The sequence below is a fragment of the Populus euphratica genome, unplaced genomic scaffold (genome assembly GCF_000495115.2).
Source record: "Populus euphratica unplaced genomic scaffold, PopEup_1.0 scaffold30.1, whole genome shotgun sequence".
In the NCBI taxonomy this organism is placed as follows: domain Eukaryota; kingdom Viridiplantae; phylum Streptophyta; class Magnoliopsida; order Malpighiales; family Salicaceae; genus Populus; species Populus euphratica.
The window spans coordinates 1,111,456-1,128,374 of NW_011499869.1; the positions used below are offsets into that span (position 1 = coordinate 1,111,456).

At 36.5% G+C, this 16,919-nt stretch overlaps 2 protein-coding genes across 2 annotated transcripts; one reads left to right on the forward strand and one right to left on the reverse strand.

Annotated features, from left to right (window-relative positions):
• The first annotated feature begins 274 nt into the window (after nt 1–274).
• Nucleotides 275–2,670, forward strand: FAP1 (Chalcone-flavanone isomerase family protein). Its single transcript, XM_011027859.1, has 4 exons — nt 275–711; nt 1,260–1,509; nt 1,691–1,782; nt 2,350–2,670. The coding sequence occupies exons 1-4, from the start codon at nt 309–311 to the stop codon at nt 2,493–2,495; spliced, it is 891 nt and encodes a 296-aa protein (XP_011026161.1). The 5' UTR covers nt 275–308; the 3' UTR covers nt 2,496–2,670.
• A 463-nt stretch (nt 2,671–3,133) lies between these two features.
• On the reverse strand, nt 3,134–9,269 carry LOC105126850 (protein TIME FOR COFFEE-like). Its single transcript, XM_011027863.1, has 12 exons — nt 8,925–9,269; nt 8,518–8,841; nt 8,287–8,435; nt 7,908–8,181; nt 7,470–7,818; nt 7,291–7,351; nt 7,113–7,202; nt 6,797–6,986; nt 6,599–6,665; nt 6,428–6,494; nt 5,930–6,313; nt 3,134–5,848 (listed from the first exon to the last, which is right to left on the reverse strand). Exons 1-12 carry the CDS (start codon nt 9,022–9,024, stop codon nt 4,073–4,075), a joined length of 3,831 nt encoding a protein of 1,276 aa, XP_011026165.1. The 5' UTR covers nt 9,025–9,269; the 3' UTR covers nt 3,134–4,072.
• Between the last annotated feature and the right edge of the window lie 7,650 nt (nt 9,270–16,919).

Genomic DNA, 16,919 nt, shown 5'->3' on the forward strand with positions numbered 1-16,919 from the left:
TCCATTATCATCCCTCTCCAAATAGCTCGAAAAGAAAAACATCAAAATATGCCTAAATTTGAATGGCATCGTAGCTTCAACTTCCGATCTATGATCGTTATTTTTCATCCTGGGCCGTTGAATTTGCTAATGGAGATGTATTGATCAGCCCAAATTACTATTAGGCTTTTCTCTCTTCAAAGTTCAACCCAACAAAACCAGGTTGTATCAAACGTGCAGATCACGTGCCACTCTAAGCATATGTAAATCCAAGTTTCAATATAATTTCAAAGAGAAACAAAAGATATTAAAAAATTTAAAAAAAAAAAATGGTTTCACTGCGCTTCCCGTTCTTGTTTTCTCAGCCCAAGAAACACCCCAACGGCATTTCCCGTACCATCACTTCCCGCTCCTTCTCCGCCACCACAACCACCGTGGCATGTGCCCTGGCAGCCGGAGCTACCGCATTTGCAGGCATAGCAGCCACTCGCAACTCCAAAAATCCAAAACAAGATAACCCATTCATCCAAAACGCCCTGAATCTTCTCTTCTCCAATCACCTGCTAGCACCGTGGGCTTCACTCTCTCTAGCAGACCCTTCACCTTCAGTTGTGGAAACGAAGACCGGAGCAGTGTTTCCTTCGGTTATTTTCGAGTCTCGGAGACTTTTGGGAATTGGGCTGCGTAAAAAGATTATCTTGGGATTGAAGCACATTGATGTCTACGCCTTCGGTAATTACATTTACTGAATTTTAGATTCTAAGCATTTTTTCCTTGCATTTAATTTATGGGATAATGAACATAGTGTGTTTTATGAGTGAACAATCATGTTTAAGCGTAAAATTTTGAAGTTACTATACTGGTTTCAGAAGTAAAAATGTGGTTTGATCTTTGCTAATAACAAAAAAGGAAATCACTTGCTACGTAGTAATAACTTTATGGGTAGATTTAGGTGAATGTTTTGAGGCACTTTAGTATTTGTCAGGGACAAGTTTTGTACTAGTTTCATCCATGGTTGAGACAGTTTAGTTTAATTTAGAAATGTGGCTATATATTTGACCGAACTTAGAAATATACCATTACTACATGTATTTGGAAGAATTTAGAACTGTATTAATGTGTATGCAGTATTTAGGTTATTCTGAGATTATATATTGTCGATGTATGACTATGACAACGAAAAGTAGTGCGTGTTTGCAAGATGTGAATTTTGAATGGGTGTCTTCAAGGATGAAAGAACTGGTCAGTTCTTCATTTAATGGGAATATGTCAATTGGCAGGTGTTTATGCGGATGTTGATGAAGTGAGGAAAGTTCTGAGTGAAAAATATGGAAAACTCTCTGTTTCAGAACTCAAGGAAAGCAAGGAGTTTAAAGAGGATTTAATGGGAGGTGATATTGGCATGACTGTTAGACTTCAGATAGTCTATAGTAAGCTAAGCATTCGCTCTGTTAGAAGTGCCTTTGAAGAGTCTGTAGGAAGCAGACTGCAAAATTTTGGGGAACCAAATAGCAAGCAATTGCTTCAGAGGTAAAAAAATTTCTTTTCCAACTAGTGATTTTCTGACAGTATGGTTATAATATATGAATTTTGGAAGGCCTAGTTGTGATTTCCTAAGAGCCAGTTGTTCATTCTGTTTTGGTTGATTGGTTATAAGATGTCACGAACTCTTGTACATCTCATGTCCTCTTATAGCCATTTTTATGTGTAGGTTCACTTCTCAGTTTAAGGATGAATATAAAATACCACGGGGTTCTGTGATAGAGCTTTCAAGGGAGCAAGGCCATGTACTTCGAACAACAAGTGAGATGTCCCTATCTTTTTCTTTTTTTTAAGGACGAAAAAAAAACCCCTTGTAACTTATCCTTCATGGTTTTAAACTCAGCTCTTGTCATTGATTTTGTTAAGGCCAGGAGGTCTGCTTCCGCTCTGACCACTTTGATGAGGTTTTGAAGTTCGTTCATGGCCCAACCAATAAACTTCTGATAAAAGATTTGATGATGTCTGTGGATGTTATTAATCTCTAGACTTCTGGGGATTGCTGGAACATGTAAAAATATCAAAGTAGCAGCAGGAAATAAAAATGACTACGATAGTCATGTTGAGCTATTATGCAGGATCCGTCAAATAAGTACAGCAAAATTAAAAAAATTTAACTATAGTTATCCAGAGCATGCCTATGAGCTCAGTAAATATCAACCTCAAGATTTAAGCCGACATGTATAAACCATGCAATGCCTTACTGGTCTGGTGCAGCATATATATACCCCTATCATATGGTATCAATGTATAAATAATTTTGTAATATTATCCGTCCTTTCCTTTTAATATGTGAAAATATTTTATTTCATTTGCATTTAATCTCTGCAGTTGATGGGAAGGAGGTGGGAAGTATCCAGAGTAAACTCCTCTGCCGATCGATTTTAGATCTATATATTGGCGAGGATCCATTTGATAAAGAGGCCAAAGAAGACATAGAAAGCAAGTTTGCATCTCTCCTTCAAGTAGATCACTGATCATATGTAGAACACTGCTGTGGACGACATCTTGAATAATCCTGGTCTGAGCTGCTTAAGAACTTTCAGGGATATGACCCAATTGTATGGAAGGTTTTGGCAGATTTATATATCTTTGTTATTGAACCTGTACTATTGATAAGGATTATTTAATGAAAGAACTTTCGAGTCGAGATGATCTTGCCACCCTGAGTGCATCATTGAATGTCTGCCCTTAACGATCCAGGTCTCTGTCACCTGGTCCAGGCCAAGAGGTTTGTCATCGAATCATTTCCATGTACCCTCCCTACCAGTGACCATATGATCTCCTTAAACAGTGCGAACTAATAATATCCGCACCCACTTTTACTGGAGTGGTTCATGATGACCTCGCAGCATCGCTTTATTAAATTAAATTCCATGGACCTGTGAGTCATGATAATGCAATTTACCTAAACAAACAATGCTGATGTGATTCTTATCAATGCTGCATCATGTTCTTTTTTCTTTTCTTTTTGGAGCTGCTCCGTCGCATGTGCTTTCACTGTATTGGGGTTCCACATGCAGGCATCATCTATTTAGAACACACACAGCATTCACATTCTACCCCGGGATACGCCGGATAAAAAAGCTTGTGCAACGCAGAACAATGGGACAGCTGTTGTCAATGGACGCATTTTCAAAGCTGCAAATTTTTGGTTAAATGTGGTGCACAAAAAAATGCTAATACAAAAGGCTAAAAAGATCAGTTTGCTTTCCAGCTCCATGCTATATCTTGGACCTTTCTTCACAAGAACTTCTGCGCTCTTTTTCTGACCTCAAATCTTCACGGCACCCACACCCGTTCTCTTCTGCCCAGACAAGTCTTGGTCCATCACCAGACGTTGCACAAATGGATTCAAAATGTTTAACCAAGCCTTGAGGACATCGCGTTCTATTCTATGTTAAACATCATCGTATGGACACATCAGCATCACATTACACAAATCAAATTAAAGTAGACCCTATCAACTAATATCACGGCCAACCACAGTTGCGACTATATGGTAGGCCCGCCTCTAGGTGATGTTCAGATATGGTGGGTCCCGGCTACAATAACTTCAAAAACTGTACGCCTGAGACAGAGCCGATCTTTCCTTTTCATAATCCTGTCATCTCATTCACATCCTTGCCAAACTACAGTCAAAGTGGGCGGCGCACCTCCGGCACCCACGCAAGATAAGAACAGTTCTTCCACGCTTGTCATAAAATCTCACATGCAACGAATCTTCCTCGCCTCTTATAATCCATTCGCCAGCAGACATCTTCAATTGACAGTTCCCCCATCAAGAAGCCTCCCTATTTAATGCAAGGCCCCCGTATCATCCAACTTCAGGGAGACAATCAACTGTCTTCTAGTCCTGCAATCCAGCTCTCACGGCTTTGATTTGAACAAGAAAGCAACAATACAAGAGTGGGCAGCATCGATAGAAGCAGAGCAAGTTGCAGCACCTTTTTGAACTGGCCACAATCACCCTTGCACCATCCGAAATTGAGACCGGATGGTAGTCTGAGTAACTGCTCCTTGATGAACACATCTGATAGATGAACTGCTGACTCTAGTATTTGAGTTCAGAAAGGTGGCTTGGGCATGCGCTTAAGATTGAAGGCACATTCCTACCACAAACCGGGGAGGACTTCTGGGCATTCCCACTTGAGGAGTTGTCACTCTGCTGTGATTGTATAGCAGGAATTGATGAATTAGCCTTGGCACTCATTGAAGTTGTTCTCGAGTTGCCACCACTAGATGGAGACTGGCAACTAGAGGATATTTGCTGCCCTTGTGGTGGCAAAGCAGACTTGGAACTTGACCCAAATGATATTTGGCTATGACCTTGTGGTCCTCTTCCTTGTTGCTGGGAAGCATTCTTATGGACCGAGGTGTTGGTTGCAGAGAGAGATGTAAGAGGTGCTTGCGAGGAAGGGATTCTGGATGGGTTCTTCCACTGGGGGTTTTGTGAAGAACTATTGCCCAGAGCTTGAGTTTGAGAAAAAATGGAAGCATTATTTGGAAACATGGCACCAATAGAAGGCACAGGCAGGCTGTTAGATGTTGATGCTTTACTGTCCGCTGCACCAAAAGGCTGCTGGAGCTGTTGGTGCAAAATATGATGCTTCTGAAGCTGAACTAACTGTTGTTGCTGAGAAGTGGAGCTTGAATTGGCAGCCATTGGAATGCTTGTGGTTGCAGTGATGGATTGAGAAGGCCAGTTTCCAATGGAAGGAGATGACACAAAGTTCAGAGTTCGAGCTGAATTATCAAAAACAAGTGTCTGCCCATTACCCCTGCTTGACTTTCCCAAAGGAGCTTTTTTTCCATCATCAGGATTGGTCGAACTACCTCCAGACTTCCCTTCGGATGGCTGGTGATTCTTCTTTTGTGTGGCTTGAGCTGCTGTTATAACCTGGTATCCCTGACGTGTCATGTCTGGGAAGCTTTGTAAGATGGGAGGATTTTGTGTCATAGCTGAGAAATTAAGGTTTGATGCTGTCTTGCTCCCATTGAAAGAGGCAAATGACATTGCAAATGCTTGAGAGGGGATAAGCTCTACTCCACCCTTTAAATTCTTTTCCTGCAACAGTTGATGTTGCTGCTGCTGCTTATCACCATGATTTCCACTGCCACCAACAGTTGTAGATGCCATCAAACCAAAGTTTGGCCGAACAGGAACCATAAAATTAGGGCCATTAACACTTTTTTTTGAGTGACCAGCTCGGGTATCAGCTATTATTGGGGTGCTCTCCCCACTCATCTCAGTGTCAAGCTTCCTAGAGTGATGGGATTGCACATGCTGCTTCAGTGGCTGCTGTGACTGTGTCATTGTCGTGGTCAAAAAATTAGCAGTGCTAACAGGTGCCCCTCGTGGTTGCCGACTTTGGGTTTGCTTGTGAGATGATGATGAGCCACTTGAATTACTTGCATTTTGATGTCCTGGTTGGACTAGAGATTGAGGTTGCTGCTGCTGAAGCTGGGATGGATGTAGCATCTGAGATGGGTAGAAAGACCCGTTAAAGAAAGGCAATGCTTGAGAAGGGGCTCCACCTCTAAATGTTGGTTGGTTTCCAACAGGAGTGGAGATGGAGAATGGATAGCCATTATTTGGTAGAATTGTCAAATAAGGAGTATCGTTGGCTGCCAAATTTGGGTAACTAAAGCTCACAGCTGCAGCCATTGCTGGCAATGCTGAAGAGTTTGTTGTTAGTCCAGCTATCCCATTGCCAGGAAATGATGCATTGTTGATTGAGGAAGCAGATTTAGAAGGCCCCGTTTGACTTGTCATTGTTGCTGTGGACACTTGATGCTGATTGAGAGAGAAGATGAAAGCAGGGCCATGCTACAATTTAAAAATAAACTAAGCAAAGATCTAAATAGTAAACTCAAAAATTAAACTACACTGCACATGGTAAGACCATACCATTAGATTACCAGCTGGAGCTGGCTGTGGAGGCTGAGGAGGCAAAAGCTGCTGCTTCTGTGCATCTATCAAGGCAGAACTCTCAGAGCCTCTATCTTTTCTAGTAAAAACTGGAATATTTTCCACAGCCTGCACTTTGTCCTGGGCAGGATTTAGATTCACAAATGGAAAGCTTCCTTGCAAAGTGCTTCCACTAATCATGTTTTCCGTGGAAGGCATTGCATTGAGATCCTTGGGCTTGGCTCCACACAGAGCAGCAGAGCCAGCTGTTGCTGGCCAGAAATGGTTCATCTTCATAAATTGCTGGTATAAGCGAACATTGCAAGCAATATAATGGTGGGTTGCACATCTCTTTGGCCGAGGTTGAGGGATAAACTGTGGAGGCTGCACATTTTCCAATAATTCAATGGCAAATTCAACAGCGAATTCAAGATGAAAATCCAAGATATATGTATATATCAAGGTTGGGCCTCGGAAAAAAGAACTGGCGTATGATACCTGTAATGCCTTGGATGATCCGGCAGTACCATCCATGGGCACAACCGTCTGAAAGGAAGGCATGTATCTGCAAATAAACATGAGTTACTTTATAATGATAAATCAAATACACTCATAAAGGATACATTTAAATCAAAGATTGAGAAGAAATTGAAGGCCTAGATATCGCACCCCAGAGATGGAAGATTACTCAGCCACCCAGGTAAAGCAATTGGCGAAGGCACTGAACCAGATTGCGCTGATAAAGAGGAGGAAGAACATAAAGAAATCATCAATAATTTCTCTGGGTCAAAAAAATAAAATAAAATAAATCTATTTGACAGCTCTTATAGTCACCCCCCTGAACCCGAAGTTCAAGCTTTGAATTACCAGTAGTCTCCACTTTAGAAACCGTAGCTTTAGGTAGCAGTTTCTGCTGCACATTGCGATGCGGCTTCTCAAAATCAATTTTTAATCCACGCTTCTCTCCAACTGTCTTTATCTTCTCTTCAGCAATCACTCCTTCCTTCTTCACCAGACTGTCCGCCAATTCTTCTTTCTTAACCACATTTTCCATTTTCTGCAACATAACATAGAAATGAATAGTATTGAGTTCCAAGTAAAACAAAATTACACAAAATGTCAGTCTAATCCAAGCTTAAAACTAAAACAGGGGAGGTGAACTAGCTAACAAGTATATGCTTACCATTGCCACATCTTGGGCTGCAGGCTTAGGATCCAATGACAAATCGACAAAGCTGTCCTGTTCTGGAGAAGACGCCATGGGAGGAGGAGCCTGTTGGAAAGCCATTACACTCTTGAGAAATTTCAACAGCAATATAACAATGGAAATGTAACCGGAATGCGACAAGATAGATCCTCACCATCAGATCGATCTTGAACTTCTCCTCTCTCTGGTTCTCTACCTTTGACACGGTTGAAGTCCTGAGAAACCCCACCAGATAGAGCAAGGAAAAAGATGAGAGAATGGGACATCTAACTAGATATCTGAAATCATAAGAAAACAAAAAAAAACAAGAGGAAAAAGAATCATGGCACTAACGATTTTTCCAACAAGGAATCATGGAAATCAACATCCACTTTATTGCACACAGGCGACTTCTCTTCTGGTAATACAGAATTTTCCCAAGTTAAGACCCCAGATTCTTCAATTGCCAGTTTGGAATCCTGTTGTTTAATGGCTTCCTCCTGTGACTCTAACCCAGACGCAAGTTTGGAAGCACCCATATCATGTGAAACCTCAGACGATTCTGCGTAAAACGATGTTTTTCCCGATTTCGTCGCTGAAGTTTCCATTTTTGCATCCCCTTCCCTTTCATACGTAACTGCAGAAGCAATTAAACCATTTTGAACCACAACTGAATCAGCATCCATTATCTGCGTCTTCGATGCTGCAAATTTCATTGGAAATGGAAATTAAAACACAAACATCATAAAATATCCATCTCCACAATCTGGACTGGTAGATAAATATGCCCACCCAAAACAAGTAAAGAATCAGAAGCAGCGGCATTATTTTGGTTCAATATCGATGTTTGAGCAAAGTTTGAATTCGGAGACGACTTGGAGTCGTTAGCATCCGTTGAATCAAGCTTCTGCAGATCATTTTCAGCCTTCTCCTCCTTCTTAGACCCGTGTGATTGCTTCTTCAAACCATACAAAACCTCTGCTATCTCAATTTCAATATCTTCCTGAACTGAACTAGAAGAACATTTCGACACTTTTGGAGGCCGAGTCTTGGGTCCATTTGGTTTCTGCAAATAAATAAATAAAAAAAAAACCTCCACCCTTCAAATGCAGTCCAAAAATAAAATAAAAAATTAAACATTAACAAAGCAAAACGAAAAAAATATACAAACCGTCTTTTTTCTGACTGAAACATTCGATGAAGAAGGCGATGCAGCCTCAAAACTCCTACTCGCCGCCGGTGAAGTCGAAGCTCGCCTATCTTCACTACCAAATCCACCATTTCCTGATACCCGACTCTCATGGGACCTCTTCACAGAAGCTGCAAAACCAAAAATCACTATTAATTGACCCAAAAAAAAATCATATCAAAACATAGTTACTCAATCTACAAGTATTTTTACCTGACCGAGCCTTTCTCGGTACAGAGACACCAATCATTTCATCTGCAGGCACTCTAAAACCAGCAACTTGTTTTACAGCTCTTGGCGGCGGCCGCAACCGAGAAACTCCGCCATCTTCAATTTCATACTCATCTTCGTAACCGATGCGTTCTTCTGTTGTTTCTTCTCCTTCCTCCTTATTACTTCCTTGTGGTACCCTATCTCCTCCTCCTCCTCTTCTACTACGCTTATTCCTACTCGATAATTCTCGATCTCTTTCCTTTTTACCCCCTCCTCTCTCTCTCAGCCTCGCCGTCTCTTGTAACTCTATTTGTCCATCCTCCTCTGCAAATAAAAAAAGTGAAAAATATTGTTAGTTCAGTTATATATACTGTTAAATATTGTTAGAGAAATTGTTAAGTTTATACCAGGAGAATCTCTTGTAGCTCTCTGCTGTCGCCGCCTTGATAGTCCGTTAGAGGCTGCCATGTTGGATGGTCTTCTACCTTCTCTGTTTCTATCCACCATAATCGCCGGCTACAATAAGAAGTATCTGATTTCCACAAAGGAATGTTATCTAGAAGACAACAAACAAGGAGCACCGCATCAGATAAATGGTGCGCTCTTTCTCTAGCTTATCTCTGTTTCTCTTCTCTTGAGCGGTTTTTGGCTGACCTTCTCTCTTTGTTTTTCCTTCACCTGGTTGTTATGGTGTGCTCTTTTTGTGCCTTCTATAAAATCTCATCTCTTTATCTGCTTTTTTTATGCCGTGTTTGTTATCGTGTCCATTCGCTCAAGATTTAACCTACTCCATTCCGAAGATGGAAGGCTGAGATTACTCACTTGCTTTATTTGGTTATTCGTTGCCTTTGGATTGGCTTTAAACGGACGGCTACTGATGGCCGAAGCCAACATGGCAGATGTGTCCTTGTCCCTCATAGAATATAGCAGCCCCTGCATGAATTAATGAATGGCCACGTGTCATTTTATATCTTTTGATTATCTTTTCTGCATTGTGTCCACGATTCCGCATCCTCTCACGCGCCTTAGGCACGTGAAGACTATTAGTTTTCGTAAAGGGTTGCTAACTTGCTGCTATCCCTGATCTGCACATTTGCCGAGTGTTGATTCGTGCAGAGAAACCGGAAGCAAATATCTTTTCCCCTACATAGATTGCAGCCGGTTACTCGTGGAAAATATATTTAAAAAACAATTGAAATTAAAGTCCATAAAAAGAGGATATAATAATAATGTGGGGCTTGAGTCCCCGAAACAACCGCTCCATCCGGTCACAATCAGCATGGCCCGCTTAACTACCAAAGTACTGGAAGCGGGACCCGCATTGTAAATCAACGAATAAGATTGTTCGGACTGTTGGTTGAAGCCATAACTGACGTTGGATAAGAATACTACGTGGACAAATCATAATTTTGACAAAACATTTAAGAAAAGCAAGTCTGACCTGGCACCTCACAGTCAACCTCGTCGAGCTTCAGAAAGAAGCCCGATATCCCCGCCGTCTGTATGATCCAATCGGACGGTCCATTTTCTTTTTTGCAGCATTGCATATCCTCATGTTTCCACTTTCCACTATATTCATATTTATTTATTTATTAATAAAAAACTAGATATTGATATTTTATTAAATATTGGTGTTCATTTCATGAATACTATTTATAATTTAACATGAAATACATGAATAATATATATTTTTTAGTTGCGTGTGTGTGTTAAATAATAAAATTATAAATATTATATTAAATGAATACTGTGTTTTTGCGTTTCTACTTAAAATTGAAAATATGTGTGTATCCCTACGTTATTCAATAAAAAAAAAATTATCTAAAACATTATATATTCAAATTAACATATTTGACATAAATTATCATCCCTAATTATTATTATAATTCAACTCAATGTTACTACGCGTGTTTAGTAATCTGCTTTTCAAGATATTCTTTTATCTGATTTTTTTAAAATATTTTTTTATAATTTTAATTTGTTAGTATAAAAAATTAAAAAATATTATTTTTAATTAAAAAGTACCATGAAGCATTGCAACACATACTCTATCGTAAGTACATGATGGGACCACATATGGGATAGGAGGTCTACATACCAACTGAAAGAGATGACATGGCGACTGAAAGGGATGACATGGCAGATAGATGACGTCATCTCATTCGAAAGAGGAGAATGGCCTGATGCGGCTCCATGATGCAATGTCCCTAATGCCTGAAGCGAGTATAGATTCTTTTTTATTCTTCGATTAATATACTCGCTCTCCATTGGGTGAACCGTGTAACTTTTTCAAAAAGAAAAAAAGTGTGCGGTTTAGAAGGCGAGTGTGGTGATGCCTGTGAGTATGAGATGGTGTAGATAGGGGGGAAGGTTTTTCATCTTTAATAGAGAAAAGCCACGTGTAAAAGCGAGCACGATCCAAGGCGCAATCACGACAGGGAGGGGCGAGCGAGTGAAAAGCTGGATGGGTAGAGTAGAGGAGTGCTGGTTGCGCGCTTGGAACTGCTGGTAGCCGACTGGCCTCGGATCTCGATATCGCCACGACAACTCCACTTTTGAATGTTTTATTCTTTTTTTTATATATATTTTATAATACTCCTGATAATAGAATAGAAAACGCAGCATAAACAAGTCCAGCCAAATGTTACGGTGTTTATTTATATCATTGTCCTCCGTTATGTTTTTTAAATTATCTTTCATAAAAAAATAAAAAATATATTTTTAATTAAAAAATATTTTAAAATAGAATGCTTACCAAACACAAATATTAATTAAGCTTATAAACCGGGCAGTGTCACCCATGCCTATCCTATGATTGTACCCTAAATGATAATCGTGACTATATAAATTGTGATATTTTCTAAATATTTTTCTGCTCTTGTTAGTTGTGTTAACTTACCAAAACACCCCCTCGTTCTGTTAAAAATCACAGCAGTCTCTTCTCTTCTCGAGAAGGATGTTGAGCGGCACTATTTTTTCCACGGTTGGGTTACAAGAAGAAAGGTAACATTCATATGCCCTTTTATTTCTCGGAACACGTTCGAATGAGAAGGTCGGGTCCTTTAATGCACGTAAATAAAATAGCAAGATTTTGATCGTTCGAGGGTAATATTGGTGAAGTTAGTAGAAAAGGGACCAAGTCGAAATGTATTCTCAAGATGGAGGGTGTATTTGTAGTTTGCTCAAAAAAACCACACCAGTATTAAACGCCCATGGATTTTATTTTATTTTTTATTATCTTCATGTTGATCCACATGTGGATATTTTAATTGAAATTCGAATACAGTAATCGTAATTGCTGATAACATTTATTTGAGAGGATTTGGCTGGCTTCATGTGATATAGCTAGCAAGGACATGCTTTAAATTAATTCGAGAACATCATAGTCAAATGATAGGTGTGGCCATTGATTTGTTAGCTAGTCTAGCAAGACTTCAAAATTAGTATGCTATCGATTCGGAATCATGAGCCTTGATTCCGACCCCAATTTTCTATTCGAATGATATCAAACCTAACTTGCAAGCAAAATTTTCATAGTTGAACTACAGCTCCAACTTCAACTCGAGAAAAAGTTCGATTCTTCAACTGAAAGACCCTTTTCAAATTTTTTAGACTAGTGGAGGGGTGATGGAACGTTTAAAACTATTTACCAGTTCATGTGCCGTCACTCGACCACTGAGGAGGCCCATGGGTTAACGAGTTTTTTCGATGGCTAGCTCGAGAATAAGAGGACAATGCGTAGGCCATTCGAGGTTATCTTTGTGGCATGGAAGGGCCAACGGGCAAGGTTACCATGGTGGATGTGATATAAAATGGTCCACGAGATGCTTCTTCGACACTTCAACCTATTAAATTCAATTGAATTCAAAAGTTGATTTAATGGTCAAGAAGCGTTTTTTTTTCCTTTTGATCATTGAAGTTCAATTCTCGAATTAATTATGAGAATTAATTTTTAAAAAAATCAATAAATTCATTTTTAAATTTTTTATCGAGAGTGCATTGTAGCGGGTTCATATTTTGATTTATTTGTTTATGTTCAATGTATCATGTGCTTTCTAAAATACCCTTTTGAATAAATAAAAAATAACTGCTGCATCTTTAATTGTTTTACTTTTAAAATCTAATTAATAATTTTAAACCTCTATTTCTTTGTTTTGTTTTCATAAAATTTATGTAAATTCCTGTGTTCAAATTACATTAAAAAAAAATTCAGAATAGTAGGAAAAAGAACCTCATGCAATCCTTATATATATATATATATATAAGATAATATTTTATTTTGCAAAAAAAAAAAAGGAATAAAACAAAAACATGGTCACCTAAAAACAAGTCGTGATCGAGTTACACGCGTATCCTTCATGCGCGTCAAGAAAAGCACTTGACCAGCATTGTGAAGAGAATATTTCAGATGGTTAGTTCCGGTTCAATGTCCTTTGCTTCGAGTATAAATCCAACATTCAACGCTAGATACACATGCTTTCTAGTATTTTGCCCTATAAAAAAAAGACAATGGAGGCATTATTCTCTATGCAAGAATGATTCAAATCAAAGCAAGCTTCCATTGTTTTTTTTTTTTTTCCACTTTGGAAAAACAAATGCACCCATTACATACTATCAAATATACTAATAAATTATTTGTGGTATACGCAAAATTATTTATGTGGTGCACGCAAACTGACTCGCACATCCATGTTAATTTAAAAAAATATATATATTAATAAATTATTCATTATATATATATATATATGCACGCGTGTTAATGAATTATTTCAATTCAAAAAATTAAAGTTTTTGTATAAATTTTTAAGATATGTTTTATATTATTTTTTTATATAAAAGTATTTTGAATTATAAATTTATATTATTTAGTGTTTTCAATTAATTTTAATTAAAAGATGTAATAAAAGTAGTAAAATTTAAATTTGTTATTATACAATCATTGATATTTTAGTATTATATCAAAAAATTATTTTAATTTTAAATTTTAAATTATTAAATAAAATTTAAAATATAATTTATATTATTCTTCCGTGTATAAATTATATTGGATATGCATGGTAGGAGTTTTAAAATTCTTATTTGTAATGACAATAATAAAAGCATTAAAAGCTTCTTTTTCCAACAGCCAGGCATGAGTATTCTGTGTATTAAATTATTAAATAAAATTTAAAATATAATTTATATTATTCTTCCGTGTATAAATTATATTGTATTGGATATGCATGGTAGGAGTTTTAAAATTCTTATTTGTAATGACAATAATAAAAGCATTAAAAGCTTCTTTTTCCAACAGCCAGGCATGAGTATTCTGTGTATTAAACTCAATAAACAAAAGAATCCATCCCACTCTTCCACTTGCTAACAATGTCTTGATTAAACAAGTTTGAGCGAATCCTAATCAGCTTTTTATTATTGGTTTGCGGGTTTATTATGCTCACATGTGATTGGATATACACGCACACACACGCACACTAGTTTTGGTGATGCAATTTGTAGTGGGATAGATTGTTGTTGTTTGTAAAAAATAATATTCAGATATTAAAATAATACAAAAATATATAAAAAATTAATTATAACAAATATATAACCTTAATAATAAAATATAAGCTGGCTCAAAACATCTCATCAAATTAGCAGCTTGAATTATAAAATTTAGTAACTCAATAAAAAAATAAAAAGTTTTTTCAAAAAATTGTGATCCAGATCATCGAATTTGAAGTATCTAGTATAAAAAAATTATAAAGTTTAATTTTTAATTAATTAAATATTAAATGATAAAATTTTAAAAATAATTATATAATTTTTTTAAAAAATATCAATTAAAAAATAAAGATAAAAATTAAAATATAAAAGATACACACACACATATTTAATTGAACTATGAAATTAAAAACTAAATTAAATTAGTAAATGAACAAAAACAATGAGGATCAAGATTGACATGAAAATTAAAATGGTGTTATGATCAAATGATGAAATTAAAAACAATAATAAATTTTATAAAAATACTAAAAATATTAAAATTAAAAATAATAAAAATCAAATAAGAAAACATAGTACTGTCAATTTAAATTGAACAATGAGATCGAACATCGTTAAAACTTTTACAAAAGGGATAAGAATAAAAACTAAAAATCTAAAGACTATAGCCCACATTGAAGAATATAATATTTGATGAATTAGAATTAAATAATGAAATTAAAAATAAATAAAACTTCCACATAAGTGCCAAGATGAAAAAATTATAAATAAGAAAATAAAGACTGAAATTAAGATACTAATAATCAAAATGATCAAGTTGTAATTTTTTAGGAAACGAAGGAGAAAAGGAGGGAAAATGTTCATTAACACCAAACTAGACCAATTAAAGAGACTTGTGCAACATCAATAAGAAAAGAACATGGCAATGCTTCCCATCACATAACGAAAATGAATTTTTTGATCCTAAGAGGTGCTATACATGCTCCCAAATCAACATAGAGATTTCAAACACATCCATTTTTTTCTAGAAAAATATGAAATAGCTTTTAAAACGATTCTGCAATCACAAAAGAATTATTGTGAAAAGCTAAAAATGTCATATGATTGTGAGGTTAATTTTTTTTATATAAAAGTTATTTTGTAATTTCAATATTCATTTTAATTGTTTATTATTTGTATATTTGTGTAAATACAAAGCGTCTCTTCACTTCAATTATAATAGCCGAAAAAGCATTGTGGAAATAAAAAAATATCAAGTTTAATCTCTTTAAAATTAAAAAAATACTTATTTGTTTTTGTTTTATTTGATAATGATAAATAAATAGCCTAAAAATAATCAATGCCTTTATAAACTTGTTTAAAGTGTTTTTGAGTGGAGATGCAAAAGTGTCATTATACTATTTAAGCGAATAATGATAATAGATCTAGAGATATATTACTTTACCAGGCGATTTTAGTTCTTTTTAATTTGCGTGAGGGCATAGCTTGATCTTGATTAGTTTAGTATATCTTAATATTCTAATTGGCGGGGCTTAATTACTTTGCTATATTATATGGTCAGAGACAACTAAAACAAATATATAATATGATAGTGGGTTAAGAGTTAAGACAACTCATCCAAAGCCACTTTGTAACCATATTAAAAAAACAAATCATGGGTTTTTTAAGTATAGTAATTAAAGGATAATCAGATCCAGCTGGAATTAAAAAGGCCAAAAAGTTGAAAACATATTTTAGTCCCGACGATCTTGTCAATGTGGCTATCATTTGTTTATTGCTCCACACTGGAGCAGCATTCTAGAGGGCTTTAGGGAAAGGAGCCAGCTTGTTGCCTTGTCTTTTATATATATTTATATTTATATATATATAATAAAAAGGGTCAAGGTATATTTAAAATATTTTTTATTATATCAAGATTAAATATTTCAACAAGTCGCAAAACAAGTGATATGCACTGGATTGACGGATTTAGAAAGAAATATTTTTTGTTTTCAGTTTTCTCTTAAATTCAACAACAAGAGGATTATAATTAATAAATCACTGGGTAGACTGAACCAATGCCTCAAAGGTTTTGTCCCGTTTCTAGTTAGGTATTACCATAGTCAAGCAACGTACCAAATTGAAATACAATATTCAGGCATGTCTTTCTTTCTTTATAAAAATGGTGTACTTCCCTTGTTTTTTGTAATTTATTATGCGTATATGTGGGCTGGAAGGGGAAGGTTTTAGACGGTAAATTACCGAGCTTCCAAACAAGAAACTACTGCACTTTCAAATAAATAATTTAGAAAAAAAACTCTTCACGCAAAGTAGAGGGGACGGTAAATAGGAGTTTAGAATTCAAAAAACAAATTCACACACGTAAAGGAACAAATAAATTCGGAGCATTTCCTTTTTTTAGTGTGTTTTGAGGACTTGTTGCATTGAGATTACATAGGATAAGATGATTGGAGTGAATGCCGCCTTCCTTCCTTGACTGGGGGGTTTTAACTTTTAATTCGGTGAAGCTCAGAGGATCGGTTGAACCGGCACCCCGGCCTTTTACAGTTTTGCACGACCCTATGGCCCAGCGTGCCTTCTCTTTTTATCTTCAGGTCCCATACCTAGGAATGTGATAACAGCCTAGCATCGACTTTCCTGTTGCTGTTTTTTAAATTATTTTTTAATTAATACTAAATTTAGTAATGCAGAGGGTCAAATACAATTCCACTCCTATTTGTTATTCTCATGCGAGACTCGAGGGAGCCACACAAAGATTGCATATTTTGATGCTACAAGAGTGGAATTGACACGGCCACCCCATTCATTGATTTTCTACATATTTTTTGGTGAATTATCGAGTGAAAATCCACACAAGAATATCGAGTGCCCTGTGCTGCAAGCCATGAAAGTAAGATGTGCAGATCATCCCAATATCAGCA

What these genes read in the sequence shown, in the direction of transcription:
- FAP1 (XM_011027859.1), top strand. Translation starts at nt 309, where the DNA reads ATGGTTTCACTGCGCTTCCCGTTCTTGTTTTCTCAGCCCAAGAAACAC. An exon ending in AGCAAGCAATTGCTTCAGAG is followed by an intron (nt 1,510 to 1,690) that starts GTAAAAAAATTT and finishes TTTTATGTGTAG; the next exon opens with GTTCACTTCTCAGTTTAAGG. An exon ending in CCATGTACTTCGAACAACAA is followed by an intron (nt 1,783 to 2,349) that starts GTGAGATGTCCC and finishes TAATCTCTGCAG; the next exon opens with TTGATGGGAAGGAGGTGGGA.
- LOC105126850 (XM_011027863.1), bottom strand. Translation starts at nt 9,024, where the DNA reads ATGGTGGATAGAAACAGAGAAGGTAGAAGACCATCCAACATGGCAGCC. An exon ending in AGCTACAAGAGATTCTCCTG is followed by an intron (nt 8,842 to 8,924) that starts GTATAAACTTAA and finishes TTTTATTTGCAG; the next exon opens with AGGAGGATGGACAAATAGAG. An exon ending in CAGCCCAAGATGTGGCAATG is followed by an intron (nt 6,987 to 7,112) that starts GTAAGCATATAC and finishes GTTATGTTGCAG; the next exon opens with AAAATGGAAAATGTGGTTAA.